Source organism: Rattus rattus, chromosome 5 (genome assembly GCF_011064425.1).
Source record: "Rattus rattus isolate New Zealand chromosome 5, Rrattus_CSIRO_v1, whole genome shotgun sequence".
NCBI classification, from domain to species: Eukaryota; Metazoa; Chordata; class Mammalia; order Rodentia; family Muridae; genus Rattus; species Rattus rattus.
The window spans coordinates 99708776-99726929 of record NC_046158.1 but is presented as its reverse complement, the minus strand read 5'-3'; the positions used below and the strand labels follow the sequence as shown (position 1 = coordinate 99726929).

The 18154-nt window shown below is 46.8% G+C and overlaps 1 protein-coding gene across 3 annotated transcripts in view; it reads left to right on the top strand.

Annotated features, from left to right (window-relative positions):
• Frmd5 (FERM domain containing 5) overlaps positions 1 to 18154 on the top strand; it is a 260405-nt gene that overhangs the window by 206168 nt on the left and 36083 nt on the right. For all 3 annotated transcript variants that reach the window (XM_032904080.1, XM_032904079.1, XM_032904078.1), the window contains exons 2-4: positions 12007 to 12111; positions 17553 to 17595; positions 18023 to 18101. In XM_032904080.1, coding sequence (XP_032759971.1) covers positions 12007 to 12111; positions 17553 to 17595; positions 18023 to 18101 — 227 coding nt within the window. The remainder of the gene's footprint in view (positions 1 to 12006; positions 12112 to 17552; positions 17596 to 18022; positions 18102 to 18154) is intronic.

Sequence of the window (18154 nt, the reverse complement as noted above, 5' to 3'; positions counted from 1 at the left end):
CCCTAGCCCAATCCTTAATATTAAGGAACTCTCTTTTGTAGAACACTTTTATTCATAAATATAGACTGTGCATTCTCATTAATGTCTACTTACTCATGATTAATTTATATTTTTACTTTACATATATCGTCACTGAAAATAGCAAATATTTCATTTCATTATAAACAGTTAAGAACTGGTAAGTAATCCTGCTCCCCTCTGCCCCATTATTCCAGATGAGTAACGTTAAATGTATTTTAGGGAAAGTATGTCTCAGATTTCCGACAAAACTGTTTTCTAAAGCAAAGCCACTCCATTAAGCAACCCTTAATTTAGATCGTCAAAGCCCCATGGACTCTGGAAAGCAAGTGGTTGGATCTCATAATGAGTCTTGAGTCACTGCAGTTGGAAATGTCTGCTTCCCAGCAGGAGTCTTTGCATTAGATTGTGCTGTATGGGAAGGAGGGGAGTATGTCTAGAGACTCTGGTCTTTAAGACCATCAGTTCAAATTTTAGCTGGAATTCCATATCCTTGACCTTCATGTACTCCTAAATTGTGAATTCCTAGCAGCCATAACTTGTAAAACTCAATCAGTGAATAAATATATTGTGATCACATTTCCCAATGTCCCTTAGCTAATGAAAACGTAAATGAGTTGGGGGAGATTGAACTAAAAAGTAAAAACAATTTGCAGCCTCCGAGGCGAAGTTGACAGTGCATGAGCACTGGTAATTCTCTTTAATATACTCTGCTCTGTTGTTGTTTTATGCTGACACAGAGCCTCAGTCCCTGTGGAGCCCTGACAGGCCTTGACCTTCTTTCTCCTTCCCTAGCCTCCTGACTGCTGGGTTTCAGGTGTGCACCACCACGTCTGCTTTTTAATCTAGTTCCTGACTGCCAGCCTTGAAGCCGAAACCCTTTTTGCACAGCTCCTCCTCAGAGGTATTGCTTCCTGCACAGAGCTTGCTTTAGTGTGAAAATGATTGCTAACCCATAGAATTGAACATTATCATTCAGACTCAGACTCAGCTTCAATCCTGTTTGTCATTCTGGGAAAGGGGAACTTAGAAGTGCATTTGTTAGATGTCCACACGTGTGCATGCGTGTGTGTGTGTGTGTGTGTCTGTGTGTGTGTGTGTGTGTGTGTGTTTTACTGAAGATCAGACCCAGGGCCTTGTAAATGCTAGATAAGCGTTCTTCCACTGAGCTACAAGCCCAATCTTTAATTTGCTGCATGAAGAATATATGAGCAGGGTATGGTGGTGCATTCCTTTAATCCCAGCACTTGGGAAGCAGAGGCACAAGGGTCTCCATGAGTTTGAGGCCAGCCTAGTCAACATAGTAACTTCTAGGCCAGTCAAGACTTTATAGTGAGACCTTACTCTGCTCTGTAGAAATGTCTAGGCCTCTATTTACATAAAACATGGTTTCTATGCTTTGATAATTAGCTACAATATTAGTAATTTCAAGAAGAAAATGTATCCTAGCAAACACCTCTTTCAAAGATAGGACTTGCCAAAACAGTGTGCTCTAAAAATAAGTCAATGATCTAAGAAATCTTAATTATTTCCTTAATTAAGTCAGTACTCAATGACCCATTCATCAAAGTCTTTGTGCTAATGCTCAATTTAACGGTAGCTTCTCCACCTGTTCTCCTGGGCTCCTTGCTGAGATGAAATTGTTAGCCCTTCCTGATTTTCTGTCACGCCCCTCCTCAGTAAATACTGTGTATCCGCTGCTGGGATAGTGTTTTATCCATACTATTCATAGCCTGGTTGGAAGGATCCCCTGTTTATAATTCCACATAAATCTATACGAGTAGCTGCTTAAAATCCTCCATTCCTTACCATCCCTTGCAATACAGTGATCATGCACACATCACCCACGCTCTACCACATCCATCTCTCGCACTGCACCACATCACCTGCCCTCTACGTCACCCTTGTGTGTCCCTCTAAACTGATCTGCCATAGACTTTGTTGTCACACAATATTTAGCTTAAGTTCTTCTCTAGCCCATGCCCTGCTCTTGCTGTGCTGTTCCTTGTGCTGTTTGTCTACTCCTAAGCCAGGAGGTTCCTGTGTGCCCCCACCCCCAAAGCTCAGCCTATGAATCACTTCCTTTGTGAGTTCTTTCAGTTAACATCCATACTCCTCCATACTTCTGGTGCGGCGGCATCTATTGCATCGTCATTTGGAAGGGATTCTCCCCTTGCCCCATCATTTGGAAGGGATTGTCCCCTTGCCCCAAAATAAGATTGACCCTCTATCTCATGGAAACGTGAGAGCATTGTCCCATCAACCCTCTTTGCTAGAGTCTTACTGGGCAGAAATCGAGGATACTTTCCTGGAGTCTGATGCTCTCTGTGATGCACTTCAGAGGCTGCTCCAAAGCCAGTCTGTCCACTTGGCATCTTACTGGCTGGAGATTGATGCTTTTCTAAGCATCTTTGACAAACTAAAAAGCCTGAGAACAACGTGGAAGATACTTCTGGGGAGGAGTGCGTCCCATAGAGAGCCCAGCGGATGCATCTGTTTGCTTAGGCAGCAGCTTGTCTTGTCTTAAGCTGATGACCGCCTTTGGCCCATACAAGACATGAAGTCCTCGCTGAGCAGCCAGCGCAGGTGTGAAGGAAGAAGGTTAAGAACAGCTCTTGGGGTGGGGTGTGCTGGGAGATTGCCCATGGCCTCTTGTTAATCTGCCTCCATGGCGCCCCAGGCTGGGGGATTTGAAGCGGGTTACCAGCTAATGTGTACTCTCCATAATTTAATTTTTTTGTTTGAAAAACATCCCCCACCCCCAAGAAAAACTGAAGTGATGGCTGCACTGTTAAAAGTATATACTGCCCTCTTACAGGACCCAAATTTGGTTTCCAGCATCCACACTGGAAAGCTCACAGCCACCAGTAACTCCAGCTCGGGGAGATTCAGTTACTCTTCTTCTGATCTTCACACAAGGACTGCTCTCACATGCACACACACACACACACACACACACACACACACACACACACACACACACTCACACCCACACACACACACACACACTCACACACGCACACACACACACACACACACACACACACTCCCACCACTACACACACACATGCACACACACACACTCACACACACACATACACACACACGTACACACACTCATATACATACACACACACTCATACACACACACACTCACACACACACTCACACCACACACACACACACACACACACACACACACACTCACACACACACACACACACACACACACACACACACACACACACACACACACACACACACACACACTCACACACACACACACACACACACACACACACACACACAGATGTCTTTTAAAAACTAAACAATTTGGCTTTAGATGCTACACATTTCTTAGTTTAAAAATCTTCAGATAAATAGGGAATGGTGGTGGACGCCTTTAGTTCCAGCACTCAGGAGGCAGAGGCAAGCAGATCTCTGTGAATTTGAGCCCAACCTGGTCTACATAGGGAGTTCTAGGATAGCAAGGGCTACACAGAGAGAAACACTGTCAGAAGAAAAAAAAAGAAAAGAAAAAAAAAAAAACTAACCAGGGCTGGAGAGGTGGCTCAGAGGTTGAGAACATTGACTGTTCTTCCAGAGGTCCTGAGTTCAAATCCCAGCAACCACGCAGTGGCTCACAACCATCTGTAATGGGATCTGATGCCCTCTTCTGGTGTGTATGAAGACAGCTATAGTGTACTCATATACATAAAATAAATAAATAAATCTTTAAAAAGAAAAAGGAAAAAAACTAAAGGGGGGGAGAGAAGAGAATTTTCAAATATTGTTGACTAACTGGTTTTAAAGGCTTCTCCATTTCTATGGTTATGATGGTTAATGTTGCCTGTCACCTTGACAGGGTCTCAAATCACCAAAGAGAATGTCTCTGAGGAAAGTTGTAAATTACCTAATTGAAGTAGGAAGGTCTTCCCTAAATATGGGGGAGTGGGGGTGGACAGGTGCGCCATTCCACAGGGCAGAATTCTAGCCAAAAGGAAGAAGCTGCTGGGTATTGGCGCTCATCTGTTTCCCAGCTGCCCCTTGCCCCGGCCACCGTGCCTGCCTTTCCTTGCTTCTGTTGCTGGCACAGAGAAGAGAAAAATAATTAATATAGTGCATGCTTCCTGCCTCCAGCGAGAAAGGTTTTCCATTTGGCATGGGCTAATAGTGCCCAGGTCCAAAAGAGTTGGTGAGTTCAGAAAAGATTTCAAGCGATGGCCGTGTATGTATGGCTATATGTTTAGAGACATAGTCAGAGAACTGTAAAGCCAGCTCAGGCCGCACCGACAGATGGAGCTGCAGTTTGCTTCTGCAGGCCACGGGAAGAACTTACGGGGTGCGTGTTCATTTGAGAGGACTGTGTGCTTCGGAACAGTGCAGACTCCGATCTGAGCCGTACCTGCTGGCTGTATACTCCTAGGTGTTTTACTTCGCTAAGCCCCCCGTTTCCCCTTTATAAAGTGGGATTAATGGGAAGCGTCCTGGTGAGACTGTGACATTGAAAATGCTCACAGAATGCTTTGCACAGGTTTGGTTCCTAAGATGAGGCAGTCACAATTTAGGTGTCCTGGGATGAGAGCGGGGCCTGGTAGTTTTGATCTTTCACCCGCGTGCCCCCAGAGTGCTGTTGTTGGCAGTGGCTTATAGTCTGCGACTGCTCAGGGGAAATAGGTAAAAGACCTGCTATCTTGACTTAAACCAAAACAACTGAAGATCCACCCAGGCCCTGGGTTCCCCAGGATAGAGCCAAGTCGATGGAAGGGTTATGTTTAGCACTTCCCCCTGGGCCCTCTGCTTCTTTCCTTTTCTTCCATGGACATTGGTCCCAAGAACAATTCTGCCATGCTAAACTCCATCTCAGAGTCTCTTTCCAAAGAAACCAGACCTGTAACAGGCAACAGTGCCGGTATACAGTGCTGGGTTACTGTTAACCGCCTGTGGGTCTGAGATGGTATAGCACTTAGAGACCTGTGTACCTTGGTCAGATTTCAGGAATATGCCTGAGACAGTTGGACAAAATGTCAGATAAAAGAGAAGTCCCCAGATGCATGTGCGACTTGCCCATTAAAGGACATTTGGCTGTTTCCTGGGGTTTCAAACATCCTAATGCCAGTCCTCATGAGTCTAAGAGCACAGTAGTGGTTTTTGCCATTCCTCTGAAAAAGGCTTGGCCTTTTTATATCAATATAATTAAGCAAATGTAGTGATTAGTCTCTTCCGATATTGAGCTTTTAATTCCTTCTCAGTGGCAAGGGCCCAGCCTGCATGCAGAATTGTTCTCACCTGTGTCTGTGCATTGGCAGCAGAAGCAAATATTTTGGAGCTCCTCTTGCACTGCACACAGCTCAGTGCCATTTGGGCTGGACCTGACATCCTACTCAGTAACCCCTCCTCTGCCCTCCCCAACCCCTGCCAAATATATCTCATAGGGTTAAAGCAAATTAGACAAACGTTTACAGCCATGAGGTTAATCCTGATGTGAATGAGAATGGCCCCGTAGTCTCATATATTTGAATGTTTTATCCCCTGTTAATGGAGCTGTTTGGGAAGGATTAGAAGGTGTGGCCTTGTTAGAGTGGGAGTGGACTTGCTGGAGGAGGTGTGTCTTTAGAGGTGGGCTTTGAGATTTCAAAAACCCATGCCAAGTTCAGACAGATTCATATTCATTTTCTCTCGCTCTCTCTGTGTCTCTCTTTGTGTCTCTCGTCTCTGTCTCTGTCTCTGTCTCTCTCCCTCTCTCCCTCTCTCTCTCTCTCTCTCTCTCTCTCAGCCTGCTGCCTGCACATCAGAATGTAAAGCTCTCAGCTCCTGCTCCAGACCATGCCTATCTGTTTCCCAGTGTGTTAATCATGGATTAACCCTCCAAAATGGTTAGCAAGCCCCCAATTAAATGTTTCCTTTTACAAGAGCTGCCTCAGTCATAGTGTCTCTTCACGGCAACAGAGCAGTGACTAAGACACTGTGTTAATTTCTAGGGTTAAATCAGACTTGGATTTGTACAGGGACAGCATCTCCCCAAAGCCTTAAGCCTATCTTGCCTCTTCCCTGTCCTTTCCTACTCTGATTTCACCAGGTAATAGAGTTGAAGACCCAGGAGGCGCCAGCCCAGCCAGTAAGATCAGTTGTTGCCAGCTAGCCTGGCCCAGTTCACTTAGTAATTAATCAAAAACTACTTCCTGAAGGTCATGTACAAAGGCATAGACCATGACCTGTGCAGGCACTCACTGGGTACTGGACTCCCTGTCTATCAAAGAAAGGTGGACAGAAACACACAGGGCAGCAGCTATACCATGGACCACTGAGTGTCATGAGACCAAAGAGAAATTCACTTTCCCCAGATCACTTTTGCACATATCAAAACCCTAACCCAGAGGTCACTTTAGAGCCTTGCTCAGAGAAGCTCTCAGAACCCAACAGCTGAGTGTTGTTCCCAGTAGTTTCCAGCGACTTTATGGGCTTGAAACAATAATATAATGTTTAGCTGGGAGCAGGCAGTGGCAGACATCTTCCGTGGTGACATTTTACCTGGGGTTGTGAAAGAAGCCTGAGCAGACCCACAAGGTTGGTGGGCTTTAAGGACAGTCACGATGACATGGATGTGCTGGTGACCTTGCTGGGCAGAGGCTCTTGCACTCTCCCAGCTGGCCAGATCCAGCATGAGGAGCAGCCACACATTTGCAGAATCCAGGCTTCTCTGCCTACTTTCTCCATCCCACAGTGAAGGCTGGACCACGGTATGTGAGGGGCATCGAAGACCGAGTCATCCTGTCCCCTCTAGTGCACATGAGAAGATACATTTCCAGGCCTAAGAATTATTTATAGACCAAGGGACACCCTTGTGCCTTGCACTGGGTCCACCTCTTGCAGTGAAGTGACTAGACTCTTCCCAGAGTAGGAGCTTCATGTGACAGTGCTGTCTTAGGCCTGCTGTGGAGGCCTTTCCTAGAGCTGAACAAATTTAGTTTAATTGCTCTTTCTGTTGACTTTGAGCAATGACTCTGAGGTGTTGTTTTGCTTTTGTTTGTTTTAATTAAATAAACTAGTAATGAATACCTTAAACATCTACATTGTTATCTGCTTTATCACCCTTTAAAAAAATTTAAAAGTCGGGCTGGAGAGATGGCTCAGTGGTTAAAAGCACCGACTGCTCTTCCAGAGGTCCTGAGTTCAAATCCCAGCAACCACATGGTGGCTCACAACCATCTGTAATGGGATCCGATGCCCTCTTCTGGTGTGTCTGAAGAGAGTTACAGCGTACTCATATACTAAATAAATAAATATTTAAAAAAAAATTAAAAGTCAAGCATGATATCTCATGCCTGGAGTTAGAGGCAGGGGGATAGGGAGTTGGAGGCCAACCTCTGCTACATGGGGAATTTGAGGCTAGCCTGAGCTACATAAAACCCTATAAATAAAATTAAATAAGTAAATAAAAATAAGTTAATTGCAGAGCAAACTTTTTAAAGTCCCTTTTTGGAGATGAACACAGAGTTTGATAACGTCCGTCTCTCAACATGGACTCCTGAGCAAGGACTGCCAACGGGGCTCCTGATGGCACACGCCTAGCCTATGAACTCCACTCATATCGGTGTGCTGAGAAAACCCCAGTTCTTGGCATTTTCATGTACAATGGTGATTGTTGAGACAAAGAAGCTCCTGCATTTACTGAGGATAAGTGAGAACCATGTCTAAGCGGCACCGTTATTCTGTCTGAATTCTGATTTCCTGCCACACCAGAATTTGCCAGGAGCCACCTGATGTCATGGCACCCTCCTGGCCCTACCATCCAGGTACACTGTGCCCACCTGAGCCCTGCCTTTTCTTGCCTGACTCTTGAGTTCTGCCTCGGAAATCAGGCTGGGTACAGTGTGGCACTATAGGGCAGGAAGTGTACCCCAGAAATTACCATAATTTTCTGCTCTACCACATGTGCATGGTCCCAAGAAGATGATTCCTCTGTGACATTATAGAGCTTCCACAGTGTTTGTGCCTGAACACCAGACACTTAGGTCCTGACTCTGACTAGGAAATTGAGGCAGCCTTGGTCTGTAGAAATGTACATTTAAGCTGGAATAGTGGCTGCTGTCCCATCCCTGGTACCTGTCCCTTCCCTGCTAGGTCTTCAAGAACAACGTGTTCAGCTCCTGCCTTTGTCGTGAAGCCCTCTGCTCTCCCTGTGGCATTTCCCTGTGCCTGAACGCTGGTATTTTAGAATCACAGAACCCTCGTTCCGCATTACCCGTCTTCCCCTCCACCATCTCACCCTTTCTCTAAGGTCCCATAAAGATCCCCCATTTAAGTCCATGTGGCCCAGAATGAGGAAAGTCACGACCATTCATCCTCATGAACCTTTATTTCACTGGACTGCAGATCTCTGTGCTGCCCAGTGCAGCAGGATAGAGAAGGCGGAGGCTAATTGGGGGTGAGGAGGGGAGGGCGGGTTCTACGTGCTGCTTCCCCACCAGGGTGCACCATGCCTGACTCCATTTAGACTAGATTAAAATGAAATGTTCTCCCGCCCAAGGCTATTTATTTATTAGTAGGCAGAAAATGAAATTAACCTTAATTGGTTTGGGTCACTGGCCCAAACTTGCTTTCTGCTTGCTGCCTCTGTCCCCTTGCTAAACAACAGTCAAAACAGAGACCCAGAATCAGGCATGCCAAGGAGCAGAAACATAAATGCTCCCATCTTCCGCCGCAGAGGGATTCTCAGAGGCTCATGAGTCATTCCGTGCACCGCACAGAGAGAAGACAGGCAGGCCTTCACTTACATGCCCTGTTTTCAATATGTGTGTACTGTTGGGATTTACAAAATACAAAGATACTTTTAAATGAGTGCTTAATAAGTCCCTCTGACCCAACAATGGCCTTGGGAAGAGAACACACTCCAAGTTTAGCTGCCGATAAGGGCTGCGGCACTCTGCCTCAGCTTTCTGTTCTGAGGATAAACAGGCTCAGGCTTGGCGCTCTGACTGCGCTGCGACTAAGTGGTGATCATGCATCAGCACAACTGCCTGTTTCTCCAGGATAACCAATGACACAGCGTTTGCCGCACACTTTCCCTAGCCCAGGTGTCTGTGTGATTGGAAATTAGCTTATCCGGCCTTTAAAACTCCTGCCAGCTTCCCACAAGGCAGTAACTTAGCATGGTGCGAATAGCACTTCTAGAGGGAAAAAACACACAAAGACGAAACAAAAACCACACCCCGCCAGGGTCTTCTACTCTCCCAGCTCTTCTGCCAGCCGCCCTGTGCCGGCGTGGCAGTGCGGGTGAGGGGTACTAGCATAGGACATGCTGCACAGACTGAGTTGAACACATATCCTCCCCCCGCAGAGGACTCTAACTAGGAGTGTAAGCTTGTCTCATCCCCTGCAACAAGAAAGAAGTAGACAGATCCTGCCTCAAGAGACAGTCTCGACTGGTGGAGTCCTTTGAAAGACCTGGCTTATGATCCACCAGCCAGAAGTTCCAGGTCTCTGTCCTGTGTCTGTTAGGAGACAAAAGAGTGTAGGACTGGGGCTGCTGCTTCAAGAGCATGTAGTAAGAGGGGTGTGTCGGCCAGCAGAAGAGGAGGGGGGGTCCCTTCCAGTTGCTTCCTCCTCTAACTAAGCTGTGCTGCCCTCATCTTTCAGCCTCGGCAAGAATAAACTCCTTAAGATATTTGCCAAAAGACTTAGCATCCTGCCCTAGTCCTTCCACAGTACAGGGTGAGCCAACAGAAGCTGGGAGGTGAAGAATGCACCTTTCGTGAAAGTCTTAATAATGTCCCTGTTGTTGGCATCGGGCCAGGCTGTTCTGTGATTACCCAGGAACCAGAGCCATTTCACCAGGTCTTATAAGGCTCTTAGAAGACACCATCAATTGGCTGCAGTTATACATAAACTTACCAGAGGGCGTCTGAGCCGAGCTGCAGACACAGCTTGGGACAGTTGCAAAGGCAGGAGCCATGCAGAGCTCCAGATGCTCTGAGTTCCCTGTCGAGTCATCTCCTCCTGGCTCACTTAGGATACCCAGGCAGGCCTGGGAAGAAGAAAAAGGTCTGAGTTATACTTTATGTAACCGTTCATGCAGTGTACCCTCGTTTAATAAATAGTTTAGATCCTACAAAGTCCAGCACTTCTTGTATAATGCCTTGTGCTAAGTTCTGGGGAAGTTTCCTCAGAAGGGGAAAGAGAGAAACAAAGGGGAGAGGTCAGCAAGGTAACAGTATTGTTAAATGTTGTGAGGGACACAAACAGGAAAGCGAGGTGCAGAGTTGGGGAGGCTAGCCGCTCTATAGGGGGGAGACCTGTGTGGAGGGGCTTTGACACCGGGATCTCAGAATAGCAGGGCAAGAGGAGCCACAGGAATTGTGTTCCAGGCAGGAATGCACAGACACACAAGACCCTTAGCTTGTTCAGGATCAGAAAGGCTGTTGCCGGAATGACGGACAGAGAATGATGAGTTCAAAAGAAGTTCAAGAGCCAGGCTGTGTAGGGCTCTGTGACCAGAGTTAGGACTTTATTCTAAGAGCATGGCGAGACACTGAGTGTGTTAAGCAGGAGTGATGTAATTAAAGATCACTGCCACATTGCTGCTAATAGATTGGAAACAGTTTCCATTAATGTGGACCTGGGTAAGTAACATTAGGTTCATTAGACTAGATACAGTAGTTTAAAACTCTGAGACACAGCTACGTGCCCAACTATAGAAGGATTCGCCAAACAGCTCCAGTAGAAGACAAAACAAAAACAAAAACCAAGAAACCATATGTAGAAGTATGGCAGTTTAGAGTGAAGCTCAGGGGAAGAGCCCTTGTGAACCCCTGCAACCCCAATAGTAGGGGAAATATATTATAAATCTATTTTAAAGGCCAGCAAGATGGCTCAACAGATAGGGGTGCCTACCGCCAAGCCTGATTGTTGATCCAAATTTTAAACCCTGGGCTCATGTGGTGGGAAAAGAAAACCAGCTCCTGGGAGTTGTCACCTGGCTTCACACGTTCACAGCGGTATGCACACAGAATATACATATTTATATATTCTTAAATGTATATTTTAAATACTACATATGTGTTTTATATATATATGATATATTTTAAAAAGAGACAACATCCCTGCCTATAGATGTACCTGTGTATAGACTATTATGTAACAGTCTGTTTGAAAGATGCTCCTAGGAAGACCATGTGAGGCTAGAAGTGGATAGACACTAACTTAATAGCATATTATTCTGCACATGCGAGCGGTTTATACTGTGCCTGGACCACTTATTCAGCAAACAAAAGTCATCACATCTAAGTTGGATCACTCTGGCTACTTTGTGGAGAAGGACTGAGCAAGGCAAGAATGGAAATGGAGAATGTTCTCGAAGGCTCAGGCCATAGGAGAGGTGTGGAACCGGCAATGGGCATGAACTCTGATACCCCGTGGATGAACTCTTGATACTCTGTGATGGAATGTTGTTGAATGTCTCCCAGGTGCTAAACCCCTCAGAATGCCAGAGACTATGCGAGACATCACAGGGGAAAGGACAGTTATGGGTGTGCACTACTGTCAAATCCACATGAGATTCCTAAATCCTTATAATTATAAAAATAAAATCAAAAGCCAGGCTTGACAGTGCTGAAGAAGCTTGCTGTCAGCCAGTCTGGCTGAGTCAGTGAGAGTCAGTTAGTGAGAGTCTGGTTTCAAAAGGAATGCAGTCCATTGACCACTAGCCTCCATGTGTGTGTGTACACACATAGGTACACATGTGCACACATATGAATACATACATATATATATATATACACACACATACACAATTTGCCCTAAAGAGTTGCACAAAATACATTTATGCATGCACATATTCATATAGCTCTTATCTCTCTCTCTCTCTCTCTCTCTTTCTCTCTCTCTCTCTCTCTCTCTCTCTCTCACACACACACACACACACACACACACACACACACGTACCCCTGAAGAATACACGTTTCTCAACAGAGCTTGCTTTCTTTGCAGAGAGATGCCAAAGGCCAGTACCTGTTTGACCTCCTTTGCCACCACCTGAACCTACTTGAGAAAGACTACTTTGGGATTCGTTTCGGGGACCCAGATAAGCAGCGGGTAAGTTAAAATTCAAATCACAGGGGGTTGGGGATTTGGCTCAGGGGTAGAGCGCTTACCTAGGAAGCGCAAGGTCCTGGGTTCGGTCCCCAGCCCCGGAAAAAAAAAAAAAAAAATTCAAACCACAAACAGAGCACAGGGTTGGTAAATAGGCCCAAATCCTTGGTTGCATATAAAGTCCATGCAGTCCATGCATATAAAGCCTCAGGAGTCAGGGCCCACCCAGATTCTTTTTTTTTTTTCCCCCATCTTCATTAACTTGAGTGTTTCTTATTTACATTTTGATTGTTATTCTCCTTCCCGGTTCCCTGGCCAACATCCCCCTAGCCCCTCACCCTTCCCTTCTATATGGGTTTTCCCCTCCCCATCCTTCCCCCCATTACCACCCTCCCCCCAACAATCACGTTCACTGGGGGTTCATCTTGGCAGAACCAAGGGCTTCCCCTTCCACTCCACCCAGATTCTTAATTGGTGTCATTGCTTCAAATCATATCACTGAGCCTGAAAGTCACCTGAACCAGAGTTCAGATGAGGAAAACTGGCATTTCACAGATGCCAAAAAGGCAGCCCAAGAGCTTACGCAATTTGCCATGGGCGCCTGCTAGAGGTGTAGCTGGTAGCCAGTGTTGAGGTCATAGAGCCCAGTGCACAGAGACGGCATCTCTTGCTTCCCTTCTAGTAAATGGGCTGACCTATATTTCAGGGATCTTGCCCTGGTTAGGTAGAACATGACTGGGCAATGCCAGTCTGGTCTAGGCAGGACAGAGAGCCAAACTGAACTGACACAAGCCCTTTAGTGCCTTGCAAAACCTATAGCTCTTCCCCTGGTCTGTGCAGTAAAGGCAGCTGTGGGCTACGGGCCTTCACCACAACTGGTATCGCAGACAGAAACAAATCCATTTCCCTTGGACCCCTACATCATCTCCAACCTCACCTTCCCAACCTGACCCTCCCTTCTGTGGTCAGCCAGACATGACTTTCCAGACACGTCTGTCTCCTCAGACCTTTGGTCCCTCAGTTCTCTGCCTGGAGTTTGCTTCCCTTTTGTTCCTCCTGGTTCCCTTTTGTTTTGTTTTGTTTTCTAGTTTGGTTTTGTTTTTTGAAGATGGATTTTTATTTTATTGATGTGTGTGTGTGTGTGTGTGTGTGTGTGTGTGTGTGTGTGTGTGTGTGTACCATGTGTATGCCGGTGCCTTCAGCAGCCAGGGAACATGTTGTTGAATCCCCTGGTCTTGGAGTTACAGGCAGTCATGAGGTTCCTGACCAGGGTGCTTGGAACTGAACCTAGGTCTTCTCCAAGAGCAGCAATCACTCTTAAACTCTGAGCATCCCTCCAGCCCCAAAGCCCCTTCTTTTCATACTTAAGGTCTTTCCTGGCTTCTTGCTTCCTCCAGGAAGTCTCCCCAAACCTTGCCACATATCCTGCTATGGCCCACTATGTCCACTAATATCCATCATAGCACTTCCTGCTCTGTGTTGACAGCCTTTGCCCCCACAAAAGTTTAAGTTCCAGGAGGGGACAGACAGACTGTATCTCACCCATCATTGTCTACCATGGAGCCAGGGCAGGGCTTAGAAAGCAGCTGATGTTCAGTAAGCATTTGCTGAAGGGATAAGTTAATGATTTGTGGTGCCTTGAGACTCACCTTCATCTTCCCAGCCTGCAGACAGCTGCATTTCTGCAGGTGATTCATGGTCCCTCTGCTGACTGCGAGAATGTGCTATTTGGCATCCCTAGGAAGTGGGAAAATATGCAGACACGTGCAGGCTGTGCACTCCTGCTCACTCACCACCCAAGCTCCGGTCTCCACAAACATCATACCAAATCCTCCAGAGCTTCATAAATACTGTAGGGCCTCCTTTGCTAGGTCCAAGATTTCCTCCACAGCCTCAAACATCACTGTCTCTGTTATCATCTCAGGTCTCAGGCCATTAAAAAGCACAGCATCTGTGCTACCCAGAGTGACGGATGCTGAGGGAGAGTTCACAGCCACAGACAGAGGCTGTTCATCTTTTGGTTGTCTGAGCCACTTTGTCCTTCGGATCCTGTTTAGGGTTCTGTACTGAAGATGTGAGTTTTAGAAAAGACTCTTAAGACACCTACCATGCCCTTTTCCTCTGACTAGCCCGGTCCCCACTCTTCACGTATTTATCTCGCCTCTCCCTGCCTGGTAGAGCTGTAAGCAACATCATGGAGACTTATCCTCAAAGTCTGCCCATGGCTCTGCTCTGTTGACATGCTGCCCTTAGCTCTGGACCTTAGCATGCAGCCACTAAGTGCCCAGAGAGCAAGAAACCGAACTGTCCTCACTTTAATATGTATCCATTCTCCATGAAATAGTGGAAGTTTGGGATGTTGGTTTTTCTTTTCTGCCAGTATTTGTTTGAGCTAAGTGCTCTCTCCCGGGGAGTGGTATATATACCCCAAGATCTCCTTATTTGTCCCAGAGCTGATGGTATAAAAAGTCAAGGGGCAAATATGTCCTGTTGATCATTTTTTCAGTTAGGGTAGGATGTGCTTGAGAAAAGGATGACTGTGGAGTTGACCCACATTAAAGGAGGGCGAACAAGAGAAGACTGAAAGAAGAGACAGTCCCTTTACAGAGAGTCTGCTGTAAGCTAAGCCCCATCAGGCTGATGTAGACCGAGCACCAAGTGGTACCTGGTGCTAAATCAAGAGCTCTACACATGTTCCATCAAGCAACCTTTAAGGCCAATGTTGAGACTCCAGATGAATAGATTAAGACAGGTTGTCCAACCAGAGTAAGTGGCAAGGCCAATCTGGAGGCCAGGACTGTCTGGTTCTGTAGACTCTGTGGTTTCTGAGGTATAATGCTAAAGTCACAAAGTAGCCCAAGTAGGGATGATTCTGAGCCTCAGAAAAGGAACATGGACCAGAGAAGGCTATGAGAGTCCTGGGAGGTCTTAAACCACCTATGATGAGACTTAATCTAAATCCACTAATTCATGGTAGAGATACAGGAAGTGAACTCCTTGTTCCCAGAGGTGTGAGGAAAGTCTCCTCCCCTGGCTCCAATGTGGTCTCAACAGCTCACATTGACTGTCATCACTGTTTGCTCACTGGGTGTCCTGGGGTTCCCACCTCTCCACCTTTCCTGGAGGAGCTGCCTCATTCCTTGCCCTCTGTTTCAGCTCAGCGTCCTCTCTTCAGTCTTTTTAGACCCTTTCAAGCCTCAAAGCATGAAGAGTGTTCCATTTTGACCCGTTTTCCTCTGAATCTTGCTCTCTTCCTGATCCTGCCTCATGTTCTGAGTTTGCTATTAATTCTGGGACTCAGTCCACAGATGCCATCACCATATTGCTGGGACAACCTCAAGATTTCTCCACTGGATCTCTAAAATCCCTCAGACGAGCTGTGACAATTTTCCAAGCCTTCCCGATGTTCTCCAGCTTCTCCTCTCCTGGGTTCTCAGCACAGTCCAAACAAAAGCTGTCTCTTGCTACTGCGGGAGGGTGGCGGGGTAGGTTCCTTGTAACTGAGCTCATGAGCCCTCTGGCGATCACAGCTCAGTCAGATCTTATCATCTCTGTCTTTATTATTTCTATCTTATTTCTCTTACCTGTCCATCTAAAGGTCTGTGTCCTACATGCCCCACACCTGCTGTGTTCTCCGCCCTATACAGCCCTAGCGTGCTTTGAACCAGAGGGGCCTCCTGCACCTGCCCAGGCAAAGCTGCAGCCCCAGTCGCTTCTGTGCAATTGCACCTCTTACTTCTGCTTCCCTGCGAAGCAGAGCTGCGGTGGGCCGTGTAATGTGAGAAGGGCCTCTTAACCACGCTGAGTGGCTGTAATAAGTTGCCAGCCTCATGGGAGCTCGGATCAGAGGAGGCAAGAGAGCAGAATGTCAGCCCAGATTATCCATGTGGTGCTGACGTACGGACTCTTAGTGGGTCCATTAACTACATGACCCACAGCCCAGCCTAGAAGGTGAGAGCTGGGAGCTGAGGGAGACCAGGATGCTGTCTGCATGGCCTTGGCTGCTTTCCTGTAGAAGAAAGTCTCTGCCAAGACAGTACACTAAGCAGAAGGAGCCAGGATAGAGGCTCCTGAAACCTAACCCTTTGCCTACTCCACACCTACGAGTTGCCCCACATGCTAGGCCCTGGTAATTATATGTTAAAGAAGTCAGTTCCGTCCTCTGGGAACTTACAGCTAGAATCTTTAAACTACTTCCAAGCAATCAGACCCCAAATAATAGCAATTTTAGCTCTCTGCCAGTCGACAATGCTTGCCTAGTGTAAAAGCAGCAAGCGTCAGCCATGAATGTTATCCAGAACCCACAGAGGTTTGGGGAACTGATCTACAGTGATTGGAGCTGGAGAGATGGCTCAGCTGTTAACAGCACTTTCTTGCTCTTCCAGAAGACTCAGGTTTGGTTCTCAGCACCCACATGGGGAGCTTACAACCACCATTAACTCTAGCTTTGGGGTTTCTGACACCCTCTTCTGGCCTGCACACACATACACACACACACACACACACACACACACACACACACACACACACACACACACATCTTTTAAAAAGAAGAAAGTTAGAATGACCTCATTGCCTTCCCTCAAACTTAAGTACTGTGGAGGAAAATGAAACTGTAGTTTGACTATATTTTAGCTATAAAAAATCCATGAGGAGGTGGGCTGGAGAGATGGCTCAGCAGTTAAGAGCACTGACTGCTTTTCTAGAGGGCCCAGGTTCAATTCCTAGCATCCACATGGCCCTTCACCACTGTCTATAACTCCAGTTCCAAAGGAACTGATCTCTTTACTCCGACATACATGCAATACACATGATATTAAAAAAAAAAAAACCACACCTGGGTCAGGATATTATCCTGCACACTGGTTACAGGTAATTATCCCAAGAAACTAAGTCTTCCACCATCCTTGCATGCCAGGAAATCCTGAGTAACACAAGCATTGGTTACCTACATTACTCAGACAAACATGGAGTATCCACCAGCCGACTCCCTCTCCTCTCCATTCTGAAATCTCTTCTTGTCCGTCCTTTTGAGAGTTGCCACCAGTACCCTCCATCCCACTCCTTTGCCAAAAGAAGTTGGCGTTTAGCACAGCACACGCCAAACCTTGAGCCCAGCAGCTCCCTGCTCAAGCCAAGCACACTATTACATACATGCATAGTTATCTCTGCTGTGGGCCTGTCAGGAACGGGCTCAAAGCTGTGACACCCTGCTTTGCGAGGTGTCTCCAGGAAGCCTGGGAATGGCACCTGAAGCCATTTTCTTCTTCTTCACGGCTGGCCCATCACAGGTACTTATTTCTGAACATAACTTCCCTCTCCAAACATCTATTGGTAAGCTTCCAGGAAGAGGGCCTCTGTCTCGCCATTTCAATAGGCTAAAACAGGTTGCGTGTAACACCGCTTCTCATGAGGGTTGTCTTGTCTTGTGCTCTCTGTTTCAGCATTGGTTGGAGTTTACAAAGTCAGTGGTGAAGCAGCTAAGGTGTAAGTATTCCAAAAGAAGCTAAGATTTACCCTTGGGAGGGAGGGAGGAACCCCCAAGGATAGTAAGGTATGGTCTATATATGTAACTGCCTATTGTTCTAGTGTACCCATGAAAGGGCTTTAAGTTATTTTATGTACATGGGTGTTTAGCCTACATGAATGTGTGTCTGTGTGTCATATGTGGGCCTGGTACCTGTGAAGGCCATCAGATCCCCTGGACGTAGAGTTATAGATGGCTGCAAGCAACCACGTGGGTGCTAGGAATTGAACCTGGGTCCTCAGTCAGCGCTCCTGATGCTGAGCCTTCTGTCTAGCTCCACAAAGGACGTCTTCCCTTATGGTTCAGGGGCCTGTGCATGCCGGAAGGAGGGGAACCTGGTCACCTCCTTGAGAGGGTCTCTCCTAACAGACACCTCTTCCTCTGCAGCCCAGCCTCCATTCACCATGTGCTTCCGTGTGAAGTTTTACCCTGCGGACCCCGCTGCCCTGAAAGAGGAAATAACCAGGTAAGGAAGCAGTTCCCAGCCGTTGCAGCTGTTGGGCAGGGTGGGAGCCTTGG